The sequence below is a fragment of the Stegastes partitus genome, unplaced genomic scaffold, assembly GCF_000690725.1.
Source record: "Stegastes partitus isolate 25-593 unplaced genomic scaffold, Stegastes_partitus-1.0.2 Scaffold477, whole genome shotgun sequence".
Taxonomy (NCBI): domain Eukaryota; kingdom Metazoa; phylum Chordata; class Actinopteri; family Pomacentridae; genus Stegastes; species Stegastes partitus.
In genome coordinates, this window is record NW_007578208.1 from 78,508 (window position 1) to 92,106 (window position 13,599).

The window sequence follows — 13,599 nt, forward strand, 5'->3', positions numbered from 1 at the left end:
AGTAGCCATCTGCTCTGGCGGAACATTCACAGCGTGCATCGTCTGTGTTGAAAGTTGTACGGCTTAGTCGCTGTGACAATCAGTTCAGCAACCTGGTACGAGACGGCAGCAGCAGAAGTGAGTATGTGACACCGAGTGGCGTACTGTGGGGGAAAAAAAAAAAGAGCAAGCAAAACTGCAGTTCTGGCCCACAGCCACTTCTTAAAGCCTCTGTCTTTGGAGGTGTTTACATCAGCACATATAAAAATGGGTGCACGGGGAAAGGGGGCAGTGGTAAAGTATGATGCACCGTCAAATAGCGCCTTCACTTTTATTTGTTGAGAAGTGCGAGTCAATTGATTTACTTAAAGACATTCGAGATCATTTACATTCAGCTGTGCCGACCATCGCTCATATCAGGTAAAAATCCATACAGTTTGTCGGGGGGTGGGGGTGTTGGCGTGTGAGTGCGAGAGGACAGGCAGTGACAGATTGTTTCGATCACACTCTATTACCATCTTAAGGCAAGTGATTTGACTTTGCATGGGACAAGGGCTCCGAGACGCTGATCGTGTTATTGGATTTCCTATGATAATGTCATAAAATGTCATCAGCTGGAAAAGAGATGCATCTATCATGCATGAGCAAGTGTCAGAAGTAATGACACTTTATTATTGGTGCTCCTGTGTGATTTTCTGGCAAGTGTACAAGTTTGTGTGCGTGTGAGTTGTTTTTATTGTAAAAAAGAAAAACAGCCGAGGAGTCGAGGTTGTGGCGACGGGAGCGACAGTCTGACTCTGCTGTTTCTGGCTTAAAGGCATAATATGCTGAATGGTGAGGGATGTCTGCAGCCTCATATGGGCAAAATGAAGATGTCATGCTGTGACTACAGGCCACATAACACTCCCCTGTATCTGGCTGAACCACTTGAGATTGGGCTGACATTTGAAGTAAGGACGTGCAAAGGGCACTCCAAATCATAAGGGCTGAATTGGAAGTATCACTGGATCCCATCTAGAAGGGGATAAAGACTGCCACACGAAACCAATCAGCCTTAAAAGAAACGGTGGGTGATTAATGTGAATAATAAATTTCAGACTTGCTTTTCCTGTAAAAGTACAAATTCACCATTTGTACCTTTTTCCACCTTTTTTGTATAATTGGAATTATAATTGGAAAAACCAAAGAATAAGAGGTGAACCCAAGGGAAATACAAACCCACTGGATTTACATTTGGTAGTCCATTTGGTGTTTGCCCCCAGTGTACACCCCAGTAGGATGTGATGGGATCCAGTGCTGACAACAAACCAAAAAGATTAAGCATTTCTACTTACAGCAATGTTGAAATGAGCACAATCCATCTTTAAATATTGACTGATCTTTATTCATATTGAATTAAAAATATAGTTTTGACAGATTCATGTAACAAAACAGGGGGAATATGTATTTAATTGTTGTAGCTTGAGAAATGCGTCAATTAACCAGTGAAAAAGAAACATGTAGAACTGGTAATATGTGACAAAGCTTATAGAACTTAGTTCTCAATCATTCTAATGAGTCAATACAAAGAAATTATAATTTATGCTAATTTCACGATAGAACAAACTTCAATGAACAGATTCGATGACTTTTGAGGAGCTCGCCAAACCGACCACATTCCCACATGTACATATGTAAATGCTGGATCTTGTAAAAATAGACAGGATTGCCGTCAGAATCATCGAATGCAAACACACTGTAGAATGACACGTGTATAATAATAGACAGTGTTCTGTAAATGTGGCATAAATATACACAAATTATGACAAACATTTAGCTAACCCATGATTATACTGGTTAAAACTCTTGCTTTAGAAAACAAAAATTCCAAAACTATCGTCAGTAAACCATATAGTGTTCCAGCTCAAAAACCTCTAGTTGTCTGAGCTCACTCCCTGCATAAATAACACGAGTTGTGCTTGAGTCTTCTACGGCTGAAAAATGTAGTTATAAATGTCAAATTATGTCCATAAATATTGTCTCTCCGTAACAGGTTTAGATAGCAAATTGAACAAATCATTCAGATTCTTAAAAATCGCTTAATGTCTGCCTGATTGCTACCTGCACACTCGCCGAAAACGGTTCACCGTGATGATTTTGGTGGCAGTATTCACATCCCGATGTTAGGCATGCTGACAAAGAGGCCCAAAGTCCTACAAAGATCCAGTGAAGTGAAAACAGTAGCTTCCTGTAAAATTGCGACTTCTCAAAAAGAGTGAAGTCCCGACGAAGCCAAAGTAGTACCGACTAACTATCTGCACGAGCAAACACCAGTGAATTCAAACGATCAATCCAGCCTCTTGCCAACCGTCTTCCGTTGTCTTTCTCCAACATCATCAAGTCACTCTCTGGGCTGCAACATGACAATGCTACACCATTCAATCATTATTGCCCCAAATGGATGAAAGTAAACGATGACTGAGCTCAGTGCAAATGGAAATGAAAGTACACAAGAAAATATAGTATAGGTCCTCGTAACTCCGCATGTAAAGTGACACTTGTGGATTAATAACAATTGTTAGGAAAAGACTCAGAAAAAAGGGGGGAGGGGGGGATGTCATATTGAATATTCATTAGTATTGCAACAGCATCTTAAGAGTGTACAAAATCTTAAAAACAAACTAAGGAAGGTGGATAATACTGAGAGAAGTGTGAAGGGTCATGTGGGTATAATACGCCTAGTAGAAAAAAAGAAAAGAAAAAAAACAAAGTACTCCTACAAAGTGAGCAAGAGCAGAGTTTGAAACACAAAATCCACCAAGTTGTGCCGAAAAACACAATCACACAATCACAGGGGAGATGATGGGGCGGCGGGTGGGTGACAAGAAGACCCTGCAAGCGTTTTTAAAGTCAGAGTTCACTCTTCAAATTACATTTACAGAATATATATATATATACTGTATATATATTTATATACATACAGAAAAGATATTCCCCAAAGAAAAGATTAAGATACCACTAAAAATGCAATGATGCGAGGAGAAATCATAAAAACAAACTCAAATGTTCAGCTGGAAAAAAAAGCATCATTGTCCTATTTACAGATGCACCTGGCCACCTTTTTCCTGCCTATAAAAATATTATACATTTTTTATTATTATTTTTTTTAAATAATGGTAAAACTGTTGATCAAGCCGTTATCTGAATTGTCCCGAGACAATTAATTCCATTTTCCAGTTTTACCATCACATTGTAAACTGTGCTTACGTAACCACTGTCGTCTACCCCGGTTATCATGGCATCGTAGAATATACAAATATGAATCAGTGTAAAATCACAGCCGTACACATTTTTTTGATCCTGTTACAATGGTAGAACTGTTCATCAGCTGCTTTGTGTTTTCCTTTAAAAATACAATTTGTTTGACGACGAACGGAACAGCTTCTAATTGTGTCACCTGAAATGCGATGGGCGTATTTCTGTGATACCGTAAGACCACTTTTTGAACACAGGTGGATTGAGTCTAGTGATGCTGTGAAAAATGTCCTCATGATGTGAATAATCAAAGCGTAGAAATAGAGCACACACTATAAATACAGTCACTCTGGCCCAGTTCAGCAGTCAGGCCCTCCAAAGTCCTTATTTCTAGGCCGGATAGGTCTTAAAGGACAGAGAAGGGCTGTCCCATTTCAAAGGTCCCCACACTGGCGAAAAGTAATCTGGCTTTTTTTTTTAACTTTGGAGGACCTCACTGGTTTATCATTTGCAGCCTTCAGTATCCCACAATCAGTTGCGCACCCGTCAGTTTTTACCCCGAGTGGTCAGGCAGTCCTCATCAACTCATATGATGTCACCGGATTTTATCATGAACCAATGAAACAGCTGTAAATAATGTGACAAAAACTAGTTGTTGTTGGCAACCAAGTGGACACAGGTTGGAAAGTTATTTAGAGATTTAACCTGGTATAAACTACCAGTTGTCCATCGTGTGCTGAAGTAAAAATCATCTTATGAAGTCAGATCCTGTGAAACCTGTCCCACATACCCGCTGGTATTTAAATACAGGTTATCTGAGGACAACTGCTTCAACTCAATGAGCTGATGAGGAGCACCTGAACCCATCAGGTCTTTGTTAATCTAGTCTGATTTGGCACACGAGTTCAACCTGGGTTTAAGTTCCTCTAAAGCACAAACATCCAGTCCCCTAAATGGTGACACAGTTAGTAATCCCCTTAAAGTTAATCAGAGAACGACGTAAGACAATGAAGCTGCATAAAACTCACGATGATGAGAAAAAAAAAATAAAACAAAAAATATACACTCCATTTACAACACATATGATATCGTTTACAGACAAAAACCAGAAAAAAGAACCCCAAAGGTAGATGTGCAAAATCAATAAACTGTTACCATAAGGCTGATTTACTGGGTGAGCAGTCAGTATCGACAGGAAGTTATTGTGCTCCTTTAAATAATTACTGTACTATGCCTGTGAGACCTGCCTTCACAGAGAGCACATCTTTTCACATTAAGCTATGACTCATTTCAGCATTTGATCACTTTTTCCCTTTCAGAGCGTTTTGGTCGTATTCACTTCCACACATAGCTGCTCTTTAGTTTTTCACTGCTTCGGCTGCACAACAGTGTTTGCTACATACAATTCTACAGTCACCTCCGAGGAGAAAGAAAGAACGGCAATTAACTCTGGTCTCCTCTGCCAGTTACAGTGCACTCGCACCTTCTCCCCTCGTAGCTTTTGTAACATTGATGCATTGGCCGGGTAACATTTCTTGAATGCTAATACCGCGGTTTTAACCTCGCTGCAGGATTACAACCTATTGCCTGTCGTTCAGGGTTTCTCAGCTGGTGCACTGGGTGAGATGTCGGGTAACATGATTTCCCCACAGAACAACAAGGGAAAGTGGATGAATTAGCATTCAAAAAGCTAAAAGCCCCTTGTGATGGTTGCCAGCTTAGAGCACCAGCAGCTTTTCTCCTCCACAAGATTGCCTTTATTTTTCCACAGAGATCCATTTCAAAGCCTTCCGGTGACTGTGCTGCTCTCGCTGCTCTTAGATACACAGACGTACAGTAGTCTACAAGCACTACTACTAATACCTTATGGGTGATGGTAAAAATAGACTTACGTAACCGACTTTCAACTGTAAAAACGCAGAGGGGACAGTTTCACCGCACACACTTGCACAAAGAGGATGTATAGCTAAGTGTCGATTTAAAGTAGTAAATCTGAAATCAGTAGAACAATCACAATCTCAGAAAGTGTAAAGACAGCAGATCTAGCACATCAGGTAAATCAGAGTACTAACAGAACAAAGCCAATGCTAGAGTGATACTTAACACAGTAAAATTCACTATAAAATTCACATTTCTGTTGAGTTGCACATTTCACCAGTGCATCTACTGTGGTATTATGGCACTAATCTATCTTCCTTTATACTTTTATTTCAATAGGTTTGATGTCCCTTTATGATTTGGCAACTTGTGCCTCGGCTGGAGCTCCGCTGGATGATTATTATTCCTCATAAAACCTGAGAGGCGGAGAAAACACTGTGCCAGGGCAACATCTGTGTTTTGAGCAGTAAATCATCAGCACTGCTCATCTGAATCTTTAATATAGAGGCACAAGGTTGTGTAACAGTGTTTGTGTGTTGGTACGTACGTCAGCAGTGGAACATGCACAGGGATTGGACAGCCTCCACCTTTTATGACCCCATCATTTATTACTAAGGATGAACTATATGAATTTAATCTTCTGTTGCGGGATGTAGAGTGTCATATTGCAATGGCATTAAACTGTGTGTTGTGATCGAGGGGAAATTTCTGGAGAACAATGCGGAGGATCACAGTCTGGTTTTGGTTAAAGGGGTGCACCACCGATGTCAGACATTAAGTGAACTTCTTTAGCCGGTGAAAACACGCGTATCGCACCTTTCCAAACATCTGATGAAATACAGCTGGTGATGCCGTCGAGGATGTCATTAATCTCTGCTTAGGCGTCGGATTTGTAGTCAAGGTGTCAGGCGTGAGCGAAGCATCCAGGACTGAGGAGGAACATAACAAAACATGCTGTTGAGTTGCATGATGGGAGATGTGGGATCCAGTGTTTGTGGAGCGTGACTGAACTAGAAACTAAAATTCAGGACGTCTCAGCTTCTGACGCTTTGAGATCGTTTTAATCTGTCTCTTTCCCCAACATTATGAAAGTGCAATATTAAATCACTTTTAATCTAGTTAAATAAATACTGGAACATGTCATCCCGTGGATAAAATCTTGTAGGTGAAATATTGCCTGCAATTACTGAGTAAACCAAGAGATATCCCAGTGATAGCTACTTGGGTAAAAAAAAAAAAAGAAAATTAAACAAATTTCCTGAAGTTAAATATCCTTGTGTGCCACCTGACCCCATTTATTAATACTATGATATTGTTCACAGGGTCACGATGCTCCTTAGTTAGTAAAATGTTTACGAAACTCAAGTGTTGTCTCGCTGTGAATTATGGCTGCAACATGATGGAGAAAGATGCATGAATTGTCGCTTAGAGCGAGAATAACAGCAAAGTCATTTGGCTGTGCCAGAGCATTAAGTGCTATTAAATTATCAACCCCTGCCTAAATTAGGCTTCAAAGTCATTTGACGACAGATGCTAGTGGTCTCCATCAGAGTTTAATGTGGCATCTGGCAGTATTGTATGAGTACAGAAAGCTAGCCATCAGTAGATTCACTTGTAATGTCTCCCCATTAATGTCAAACACCAATACAAAAGAAAGTGTCCCATTTTCACTTTGAGTTCTGCTGTAAAAACGTAGAGGAGGTCTCTTTAGAGAGTTCTGACAGTCCCTCCACCTAAACCAGCATGACCCTAGGAGACGGAGCAAACCGTGGCTACGTGGTCAGTTTCCTGTTTTTATGATATACAACAGTGTGAACACAGAGAGGTGCAAACCGGTCTTTGATGCACTTTAACATCTGTCGAGACACAACTCAGTCCACGGAGCCTTTTTCCAGGTAGTGACTGTCGGGTAATGACGTGTAATTGGCTTATTTACAGCTCTGCAGACGTCACCTCTTTGCCCTCTCCACAGCGCTCGTTCGTGGCTCGATGTCTGTGCTGTTTATCCCGTCCGTTATTAGTGAAACACGTTGTAAGACAAAGTGACAAAGTAAACAGATCCCTGATGAATAAACAGAAAAAACTATGCTTTGATAAATAGTCTAAAATCCTATGTCTTCCCTTGTTCACGTTCCTGTTTAAGGAATGGTCCGTTCCCAGGCACCTGTTCCACTGAACCATTATTTCTCGTACTGCGGCAGCCATCGTCAGTCACAACACTCCTATGAAGGTAATCTTGAACTGGATGGCTTGCTGGCTTGCTCCGAACTGGATTGGTGCAGAAGGGGAACAGGACAGAAAACTAATGTGGGAATTAAAGGGTCATCTTCTGAGCGATCAACCTTTTAAATCCAAACCTAGCCATGCCAATAATCTGTCGAACGCTTTCAACCAGGTACTGGGTGATATCACGGCCGCGGTGACATTTACTTTCCTGCTGACCCTTTTTTTTCTGCGCTGCACCACTGGCTGCCATTATCGGTACACTCTGTCTTCCAGCACAAGGTCAATTGAGCTTCTCTTCCAGAATATATTTCAAGTGGCAGCGGGCTTATCTGTCAGCATGTGTGTTTACGTATGAATTAATGTACGGTTGTTATTGGTGTGTCAAGCCTACAGGAATGTTAACATGTTTCCAGGTATGATATGAGCTGTGCATGAATTCCATTACTGGTGCAACAAAAGCCAAAGGACTGTGTGGGCAGACATGCGAGCCACATCTGGGCCGTTCAGCACGACTGCAGGTTTGCTGGTAAGACGCGACGCGACTCCGTGTGCATGTGTCACTTGTTAGACTGCACCCGAGCAACAGCGATTTGTGAACACCGCGACGTGCACATCTAGCTGAGTGGAGAATGTTCTAAAAGGAAAAGGTGATTCATGGGCGTGTAAAGCAAAGCATGTAAGGTCATGAAAATAATCCTCTTTGGGATAACCTCAGTTTATTTCTCCTGCTTCTCTTATTAAACGTCTCCTTTCGATCTTTGATTGTGTTCTTTATTTGCCTTACTGGTGCTAAAGATGGCAGGACAGTTTTCTCCGGGACAAAACCAACCTCAAAGAGACATCTCTACTTGCTTTAAGGGTCATGACCGAGGATGGAGTTAATCAAGATGGTTTGAATGTCACACGAGGCTGCTGTCAGTGACTCTTATTGTAGGTCTGCCATGAAAAGACAGAACCTTAGAGTGGGAATACAAGGTTTGCAATCAGACATGACAAAGAGAACTGTTCAGGGAAGGTGCAAGGAGAACCCACGTTGAGAAGTACTGCAGGGAAAAGAGAGGACTGTTTGCGTCCATTCACCTCCACCCATATCCCTCCATTCATCCCTCCAATGTGCTACAGGTGGGTCACTACACCACAGTGTTCCTCTGTCTGTATGGAGGGGGTGGCAATACATTGCCCGCTTTCATAGCAGCCTCAGACAAGTATTCCTGGTTTTCGGCCACAGCAGGGCGAATGCGTCCGTTCTGCCGGTAGAAAAAGCGTGTGCTGCAGTCCTGCAGGTACTCAGGGTTGTGCAGTGAGGACTTCGGAGGGAGACTGTGCTGCCAGTATTCAGGATTGTCAAAAGTGGCTTTCTTGCCTTTCTTATCAAACATGATGGTGTTGCTGGTGATGCCTGAGTGCAGAGCGTGTCCTGAATGCCCTGGATGCAGGGTGTGCGATGGATACGACGGGTGGGGGAGGTGACCAGGGGGTACCACATATCCAGTGGAGGAAACAGTGTGGCTTGATGTTGACGGGTTCACTGTCTGCAGTACTGATTGTGCGGCAGAGGACCCAGGGCCAGAGATGGAGACTGCGCCAGCCAATCCGTTCTTGTCCCCGGGGTTAAGGAAGGTATTCAGGTACAGCGGCTCGTTGATGTACTCATCATCACCGTGAGTCGACTGGCCTTTAGGGGCGGCGGCAGCTCCGGCCACATGCAAGGTGTGGCAACTCGCTCCATCAATCACTGTGTGGGCGTCGCCGTTCCTACGACGTGTGACGAAGGGGTTTTCCTCCACGGGGTTGAGATAATCTGGAGGGGGGAAAAAAAGGGATGGTAAGATTAGCTAAGATCTTTTCATCTCTATTTTCTTGAGTGCTAAACACACAAATGCTTATTAGATGTTTTAAAGCCTTCAAAATGACAGTGAGTAAAAGATTATTATAACACTTTAGATGAAAGTTTTACAGAAACACCACTGATTGCCACAATGAGAAAAGAAAAACGATGCAATTTAGTTCTCTTTAGCCACTTTATGGACACACAAAGTACAGTACCGACGAGGAGTTCTCAAAACTGTTAAAATAACCTGAGCTCTTGTCTCTCATGGCAGTCATGTAGCCGTCCTGGTCCTTGTCTGCTTTTGCTCCTCGCTCTGATAGAAGACCCGTTGGATCGGCACTGTAGCGCTGTCCACTGCTGTCCTCCCCTCCACCTTGAGAAGCAAAAAGACAGAAAGAAAGAAAGAAAGAAAGAAAGAAAGAAAGAAAGAAAGAAAGAAAGAAAGAAAGAGGGTAATTTAAAGTATAATAGTCTGTAAATGAAAGGATCCTGGATACAGCCAAAAAATATGAATCATTACTTTAATACAAGTTGTTTTTGTGTGCTGTATCTACATGTGCAGGACCACGGCTAATGCCAAGTACACAAGTTTAGGATGAACTGACTCCTGCTGCAATCACAAAAGTCCTGTGTCACTATCAGTCCTCACATATTGTGGAGCAGAAATGGCTCCACTGTTCCCCAACTTGGACAGTTTCCAGTAACACTGAGCAACATCACATTATGTTGCTCATCTGGTTGGTGGTGTTACCACATTACCTTTGGTACATTCAAGTCCAGCCAATTAAGGGCAAAAGTCCTGATCAGTTTTTTTTTCCATTGTTGTGTCTACAAACTATACGAAATCAAACCTGGTCTAAAACTAAATGCATGAGCTCACAGGAAAAGCTGCATATCTGATGTTTCAAGTGACAAAAATGTAAAAAAGAGGGACGTTCCTCTGGAGTTCAATCATGTTCAACAACGTTATCTAATGTTTTGTTCAGGGAGTCAAAATTACAGCTTCAATCACACACAGAACTCTTATTTCTTCATGACTACATATGTGTGTGTCCAGTGTGTTTGTTCACGAGACACTAGGATGAGAAGCCCCAAACATTTGGCAGTGTGGCCCAACAGAAATGAAAAAAGCCACGACTGCTTCTTTTTTGGATAATATTCTGCTTTACCTTGTCCCGCCGTGAGAGCTGAGCCAGCTCCAAGGGTGCTCGACCTGGGAGAGGCCTGCTTCCTCAGGGTGCCGTTGCAGCGAGGGTCGTCCTGGCTGCCGCGACTAAACCCGCCACCCATCTGCCCTCCTGAGGCGAGGTCCTGTGGAGGGAGGCAGCCGACAGACACTGGCGGGACAGAGACCACTCTGGGGAGGGTGGCCAGCATGTCCTCCATGCTGAAACTGGGATCCTGGCAGCTAAACTGGTTCTGAGCAGAGACAGGGTTTAGTTAGGACAACGGTGCCGGAACGTGAGACCGGATTACAAGAAGAGCAATTTATCAAGATGAAGAAAAAACATCCCAATGCAACAAATAAGTAGAGAGAGTTGTGGTTAGTTTGTTTTTATTATTCCTCAATGGATTATTAAAGTTCACCTCAGTTTCCAAGTGAGGGGAAATGTGTGTGTTGTCCAGTTTTTGGTCGACAGTAGTTTGTACAAAAAAGACAAAGAAAAAAATTAAATAAAGAATAAAATTAAACAAAGAGTACCATACACAATATTGTGCAGCATTAAAGTGACAATTCAAGTGCTTTGTACCATTGTTCATCTGTAATATTTAAAAGTAACAGGCAGGGGAGACAAACAGCAGTGCCAAACAATGATATGGCAGCATGACTGCCAAGGACAATTTAATTAAAAGGATTTTAATTAAAAGGCTCCATGCAGCAAAGTCTTAAAGTAGCCGTATCAGGCCTGCCCTGCTGTGTGCATTTGTGTCTACGCTCATAACAAAAAAGTGCTTTTCAGAACCTCACCAGGAGCTTTATTCTGATTTATCTTTGTTCCCCCTCCGTATTTCCAGCAAGAAGCTGGTTTTCCATTTTACATTTCCTTACTTAATTTTCCTTGCACTATGTCTGAGAAGTCTGGAGCCATACTAATGAGAGAGAAAATTGGTTATTTTCCCGTCGGGCATCTTTTGCCATGAACACGGAGTCAACAGGATTGACGTTATGTTTCAGTATTTCTGGTCTGTGAATGAAGCTGCAGGTGTAAATCCCACTTATTTAGTCATCAGGTTGTCCAATCATTAATTTGGCATCTTGTATATCATAAAGAAATGGTTGCTCAGGCATGAACCCAGAGCCTTTTTAGTCGAGCTCAGAAATGGGTGAAATACTGGCAATTTGTAAAGTTTCTTTGGCACCGAAACTGTCAAATTTAATCGGGTTCCATGACAAGTGATCTGCAAATAGCACCTTCAAACCAAAGTGTGACGACTTGCATGTCCTCGTTGAATCCTTTTTAACTCAGCTGAAGAAAACAAATGCCTCAAATTATCCAGAACTTTCAAGAGACTATTTAAGGTTCATCCTGTGAGTGTGTGTGTGTGTAGCTGCATCATTCATTTTCATTGTTCATACATCCCTGTTGGAGTCTTCCTCACCTCCGTACGCAGCGCTCCGTACTGTAAGCCTGAAGCTATTAGTCGAGGCTCCGGAGCTCACGCTGTGTTCTCATTACACCGTAACAACAGGTATAACTACTAAATTTCTCTCTTTCAGGCCTCATTTACACTCATCTTCCTTCATCTTGCCTTGTCTCCGCATTCCGACAGAAAACACCATCGCTAGCCCGAACACAAAAGAGCACGATTTGTAAGAATGACGTTTGAATACAGTCAAATTATTTCCCTAAAATCATCCCCCTAAAGGCCATCATGGGCATATTTCACTGTAAGGAAACTAAAACATCTTTTTTTTTATAAGATGCAAGTCAAGTCAAGTAACATTCAGATGTTAATTAGTCCGAGCACGAGGAGCTTTGCAGCGACGCTCAATGTTTTTATGCGTAAATATTTTGCCGGCCACAATAATTAAGTTCATTACAATCACCAACATGATTTATGTAGATGAAAGTAACTGTATAAAAAAGCATCAAATTAATTCTGCATTCGAACTAATAAGAAAGCCTAAAAAACAGTGGAGGGTAATTTTACAAATATTATGCAAATAATAATCTTTCATCCGCTGAAATGCACCAAACAGAGCTGGAGACATGCCGCTCATTGGCATTCAGCAGACATTGTTATCCTGACACAAACGCAGGGGGATATTGGAATACAGAATGACTGAATTCTGGCTGTGTGACTGGTTTCTGAGATAGATTTAAGTCCAAAAGAAAGACGATGACCATTTGAACAGTTGAAGAGGATCTGGCTGTAAACCCCATTTTCGAAGACGGCAATTACCATAGTTTCACAATGGAGAAAGACGATGGTAAACAGAGCGAGAATGGGAAAGCGAGAGGAGGGTGAGAGTGAAACTGAGAAAGCTGTGTGAGTGCAGTTTTAAGACTTCAATCTTTTGTGCTCTAACAGGAGAGTGCTGCAGTACATGCTGAGAAAACTCATTCCCACATCACTTTAGAGGCCATCTAAATGATCTGAGTGACTACTTCGACTTTATATTGTCTCCTTTTCCATCACGGTTCAGTGCTCGTCGTCCCGCTGCTACACTCAATAAGAGTTGGTTAATGAGAAATGGTCATCAAGAGGCCGTGGAAAATTAAAAGATAAGAAAGTGAAATATAATTACTGCAAAGACACAAAAATAACATACCAAGAAAAACCAAATTCAAGTTGATTAATAACCACACAAGAACTTCATGCATACTGAGTGACCAAAATAATGAAAACTGGAAAACAAAACCAGCCTGGTTTGTTTAAAATATTTTTTTAAAAGTTTGCTGGTTTCTTGTGTGTCTCCCATAACCGCACTTGATGCAATAGATGCTTTTATTTAGAGAATGCTCTGACAGGATCGCCTGAGTTCAAGAACATAAATTATTAAAACAGCATATCCCTTGTACTGGAAATCTAAGCCAAATCATTTCTTTAAATAAAGAAGAAAAAAATAAAAGAAGATAAACTTTTGACCACGTTAAAAATGCAGCAGCGTACACTTGGTAATATTTCGACTGCTTGAAAACCTGTTTTGACAGAATCTGTGATTAGAGACCTAAAAAAAAAAAAAAATTCCACCAGAGGAACACGAACATCCTGTTCAAAAATAAGAAGTGAGTCAAAAATATGGCAATGCTCGGTTTGGAGATGAAGTGAAGTGTTGAGGCTGGTAAACTGGTGCAATCAGGCGATAATGTGCTCAAAAGCACTTTTCAGAAAACACTAAAACTCTTACTGCAGAGTTACAGATGTGGATGTGTGAGTATAGACTAAAAAACAAACATCTTGTTATAAATAACAGCAAACATATGTGTTCAAAGTCAATCTAAACC

The 13,599-nt window shown here is 41.6% G+C and overlaps 1 protein-coding gene across 1 annotated transcript in view; it reads right to left on the reverse strand.

Annotated features, from left to right (window-relative positions):
* Window positions 1-7,796: 7,796 nt before the first annotated feature.
* LOC103360983 (receptor tyrosine-protein kinase erbB-4-like) overlaps window positions 7,797-13,599 on the reverse strand; it is a 357,047-nt gene continuing 351,244 nt past the window's right edge. Inside the window, exons 25-27 of the mRNA XM_008286939.1 lie at window positions 10,318-10,567; window positions 9,396-9,521; window positions 7,797-9,118 (exon numbers count right to left, since the gene is read on the reverse strand). Of these exons, the coding sequence (XP_008285161.1) occupies window positions 8,448-9,118; window positions 9,396-9,521; window positions 10,318-10,567 (1,047 nt within the window). The 3' untranslated portion in view covers window positions 7,797-8,447. The remainder of the gene's footprint in view (window positions 9,119-9,395; window positions 9,522-10,317; window positions 10,568-13,599) is intronic.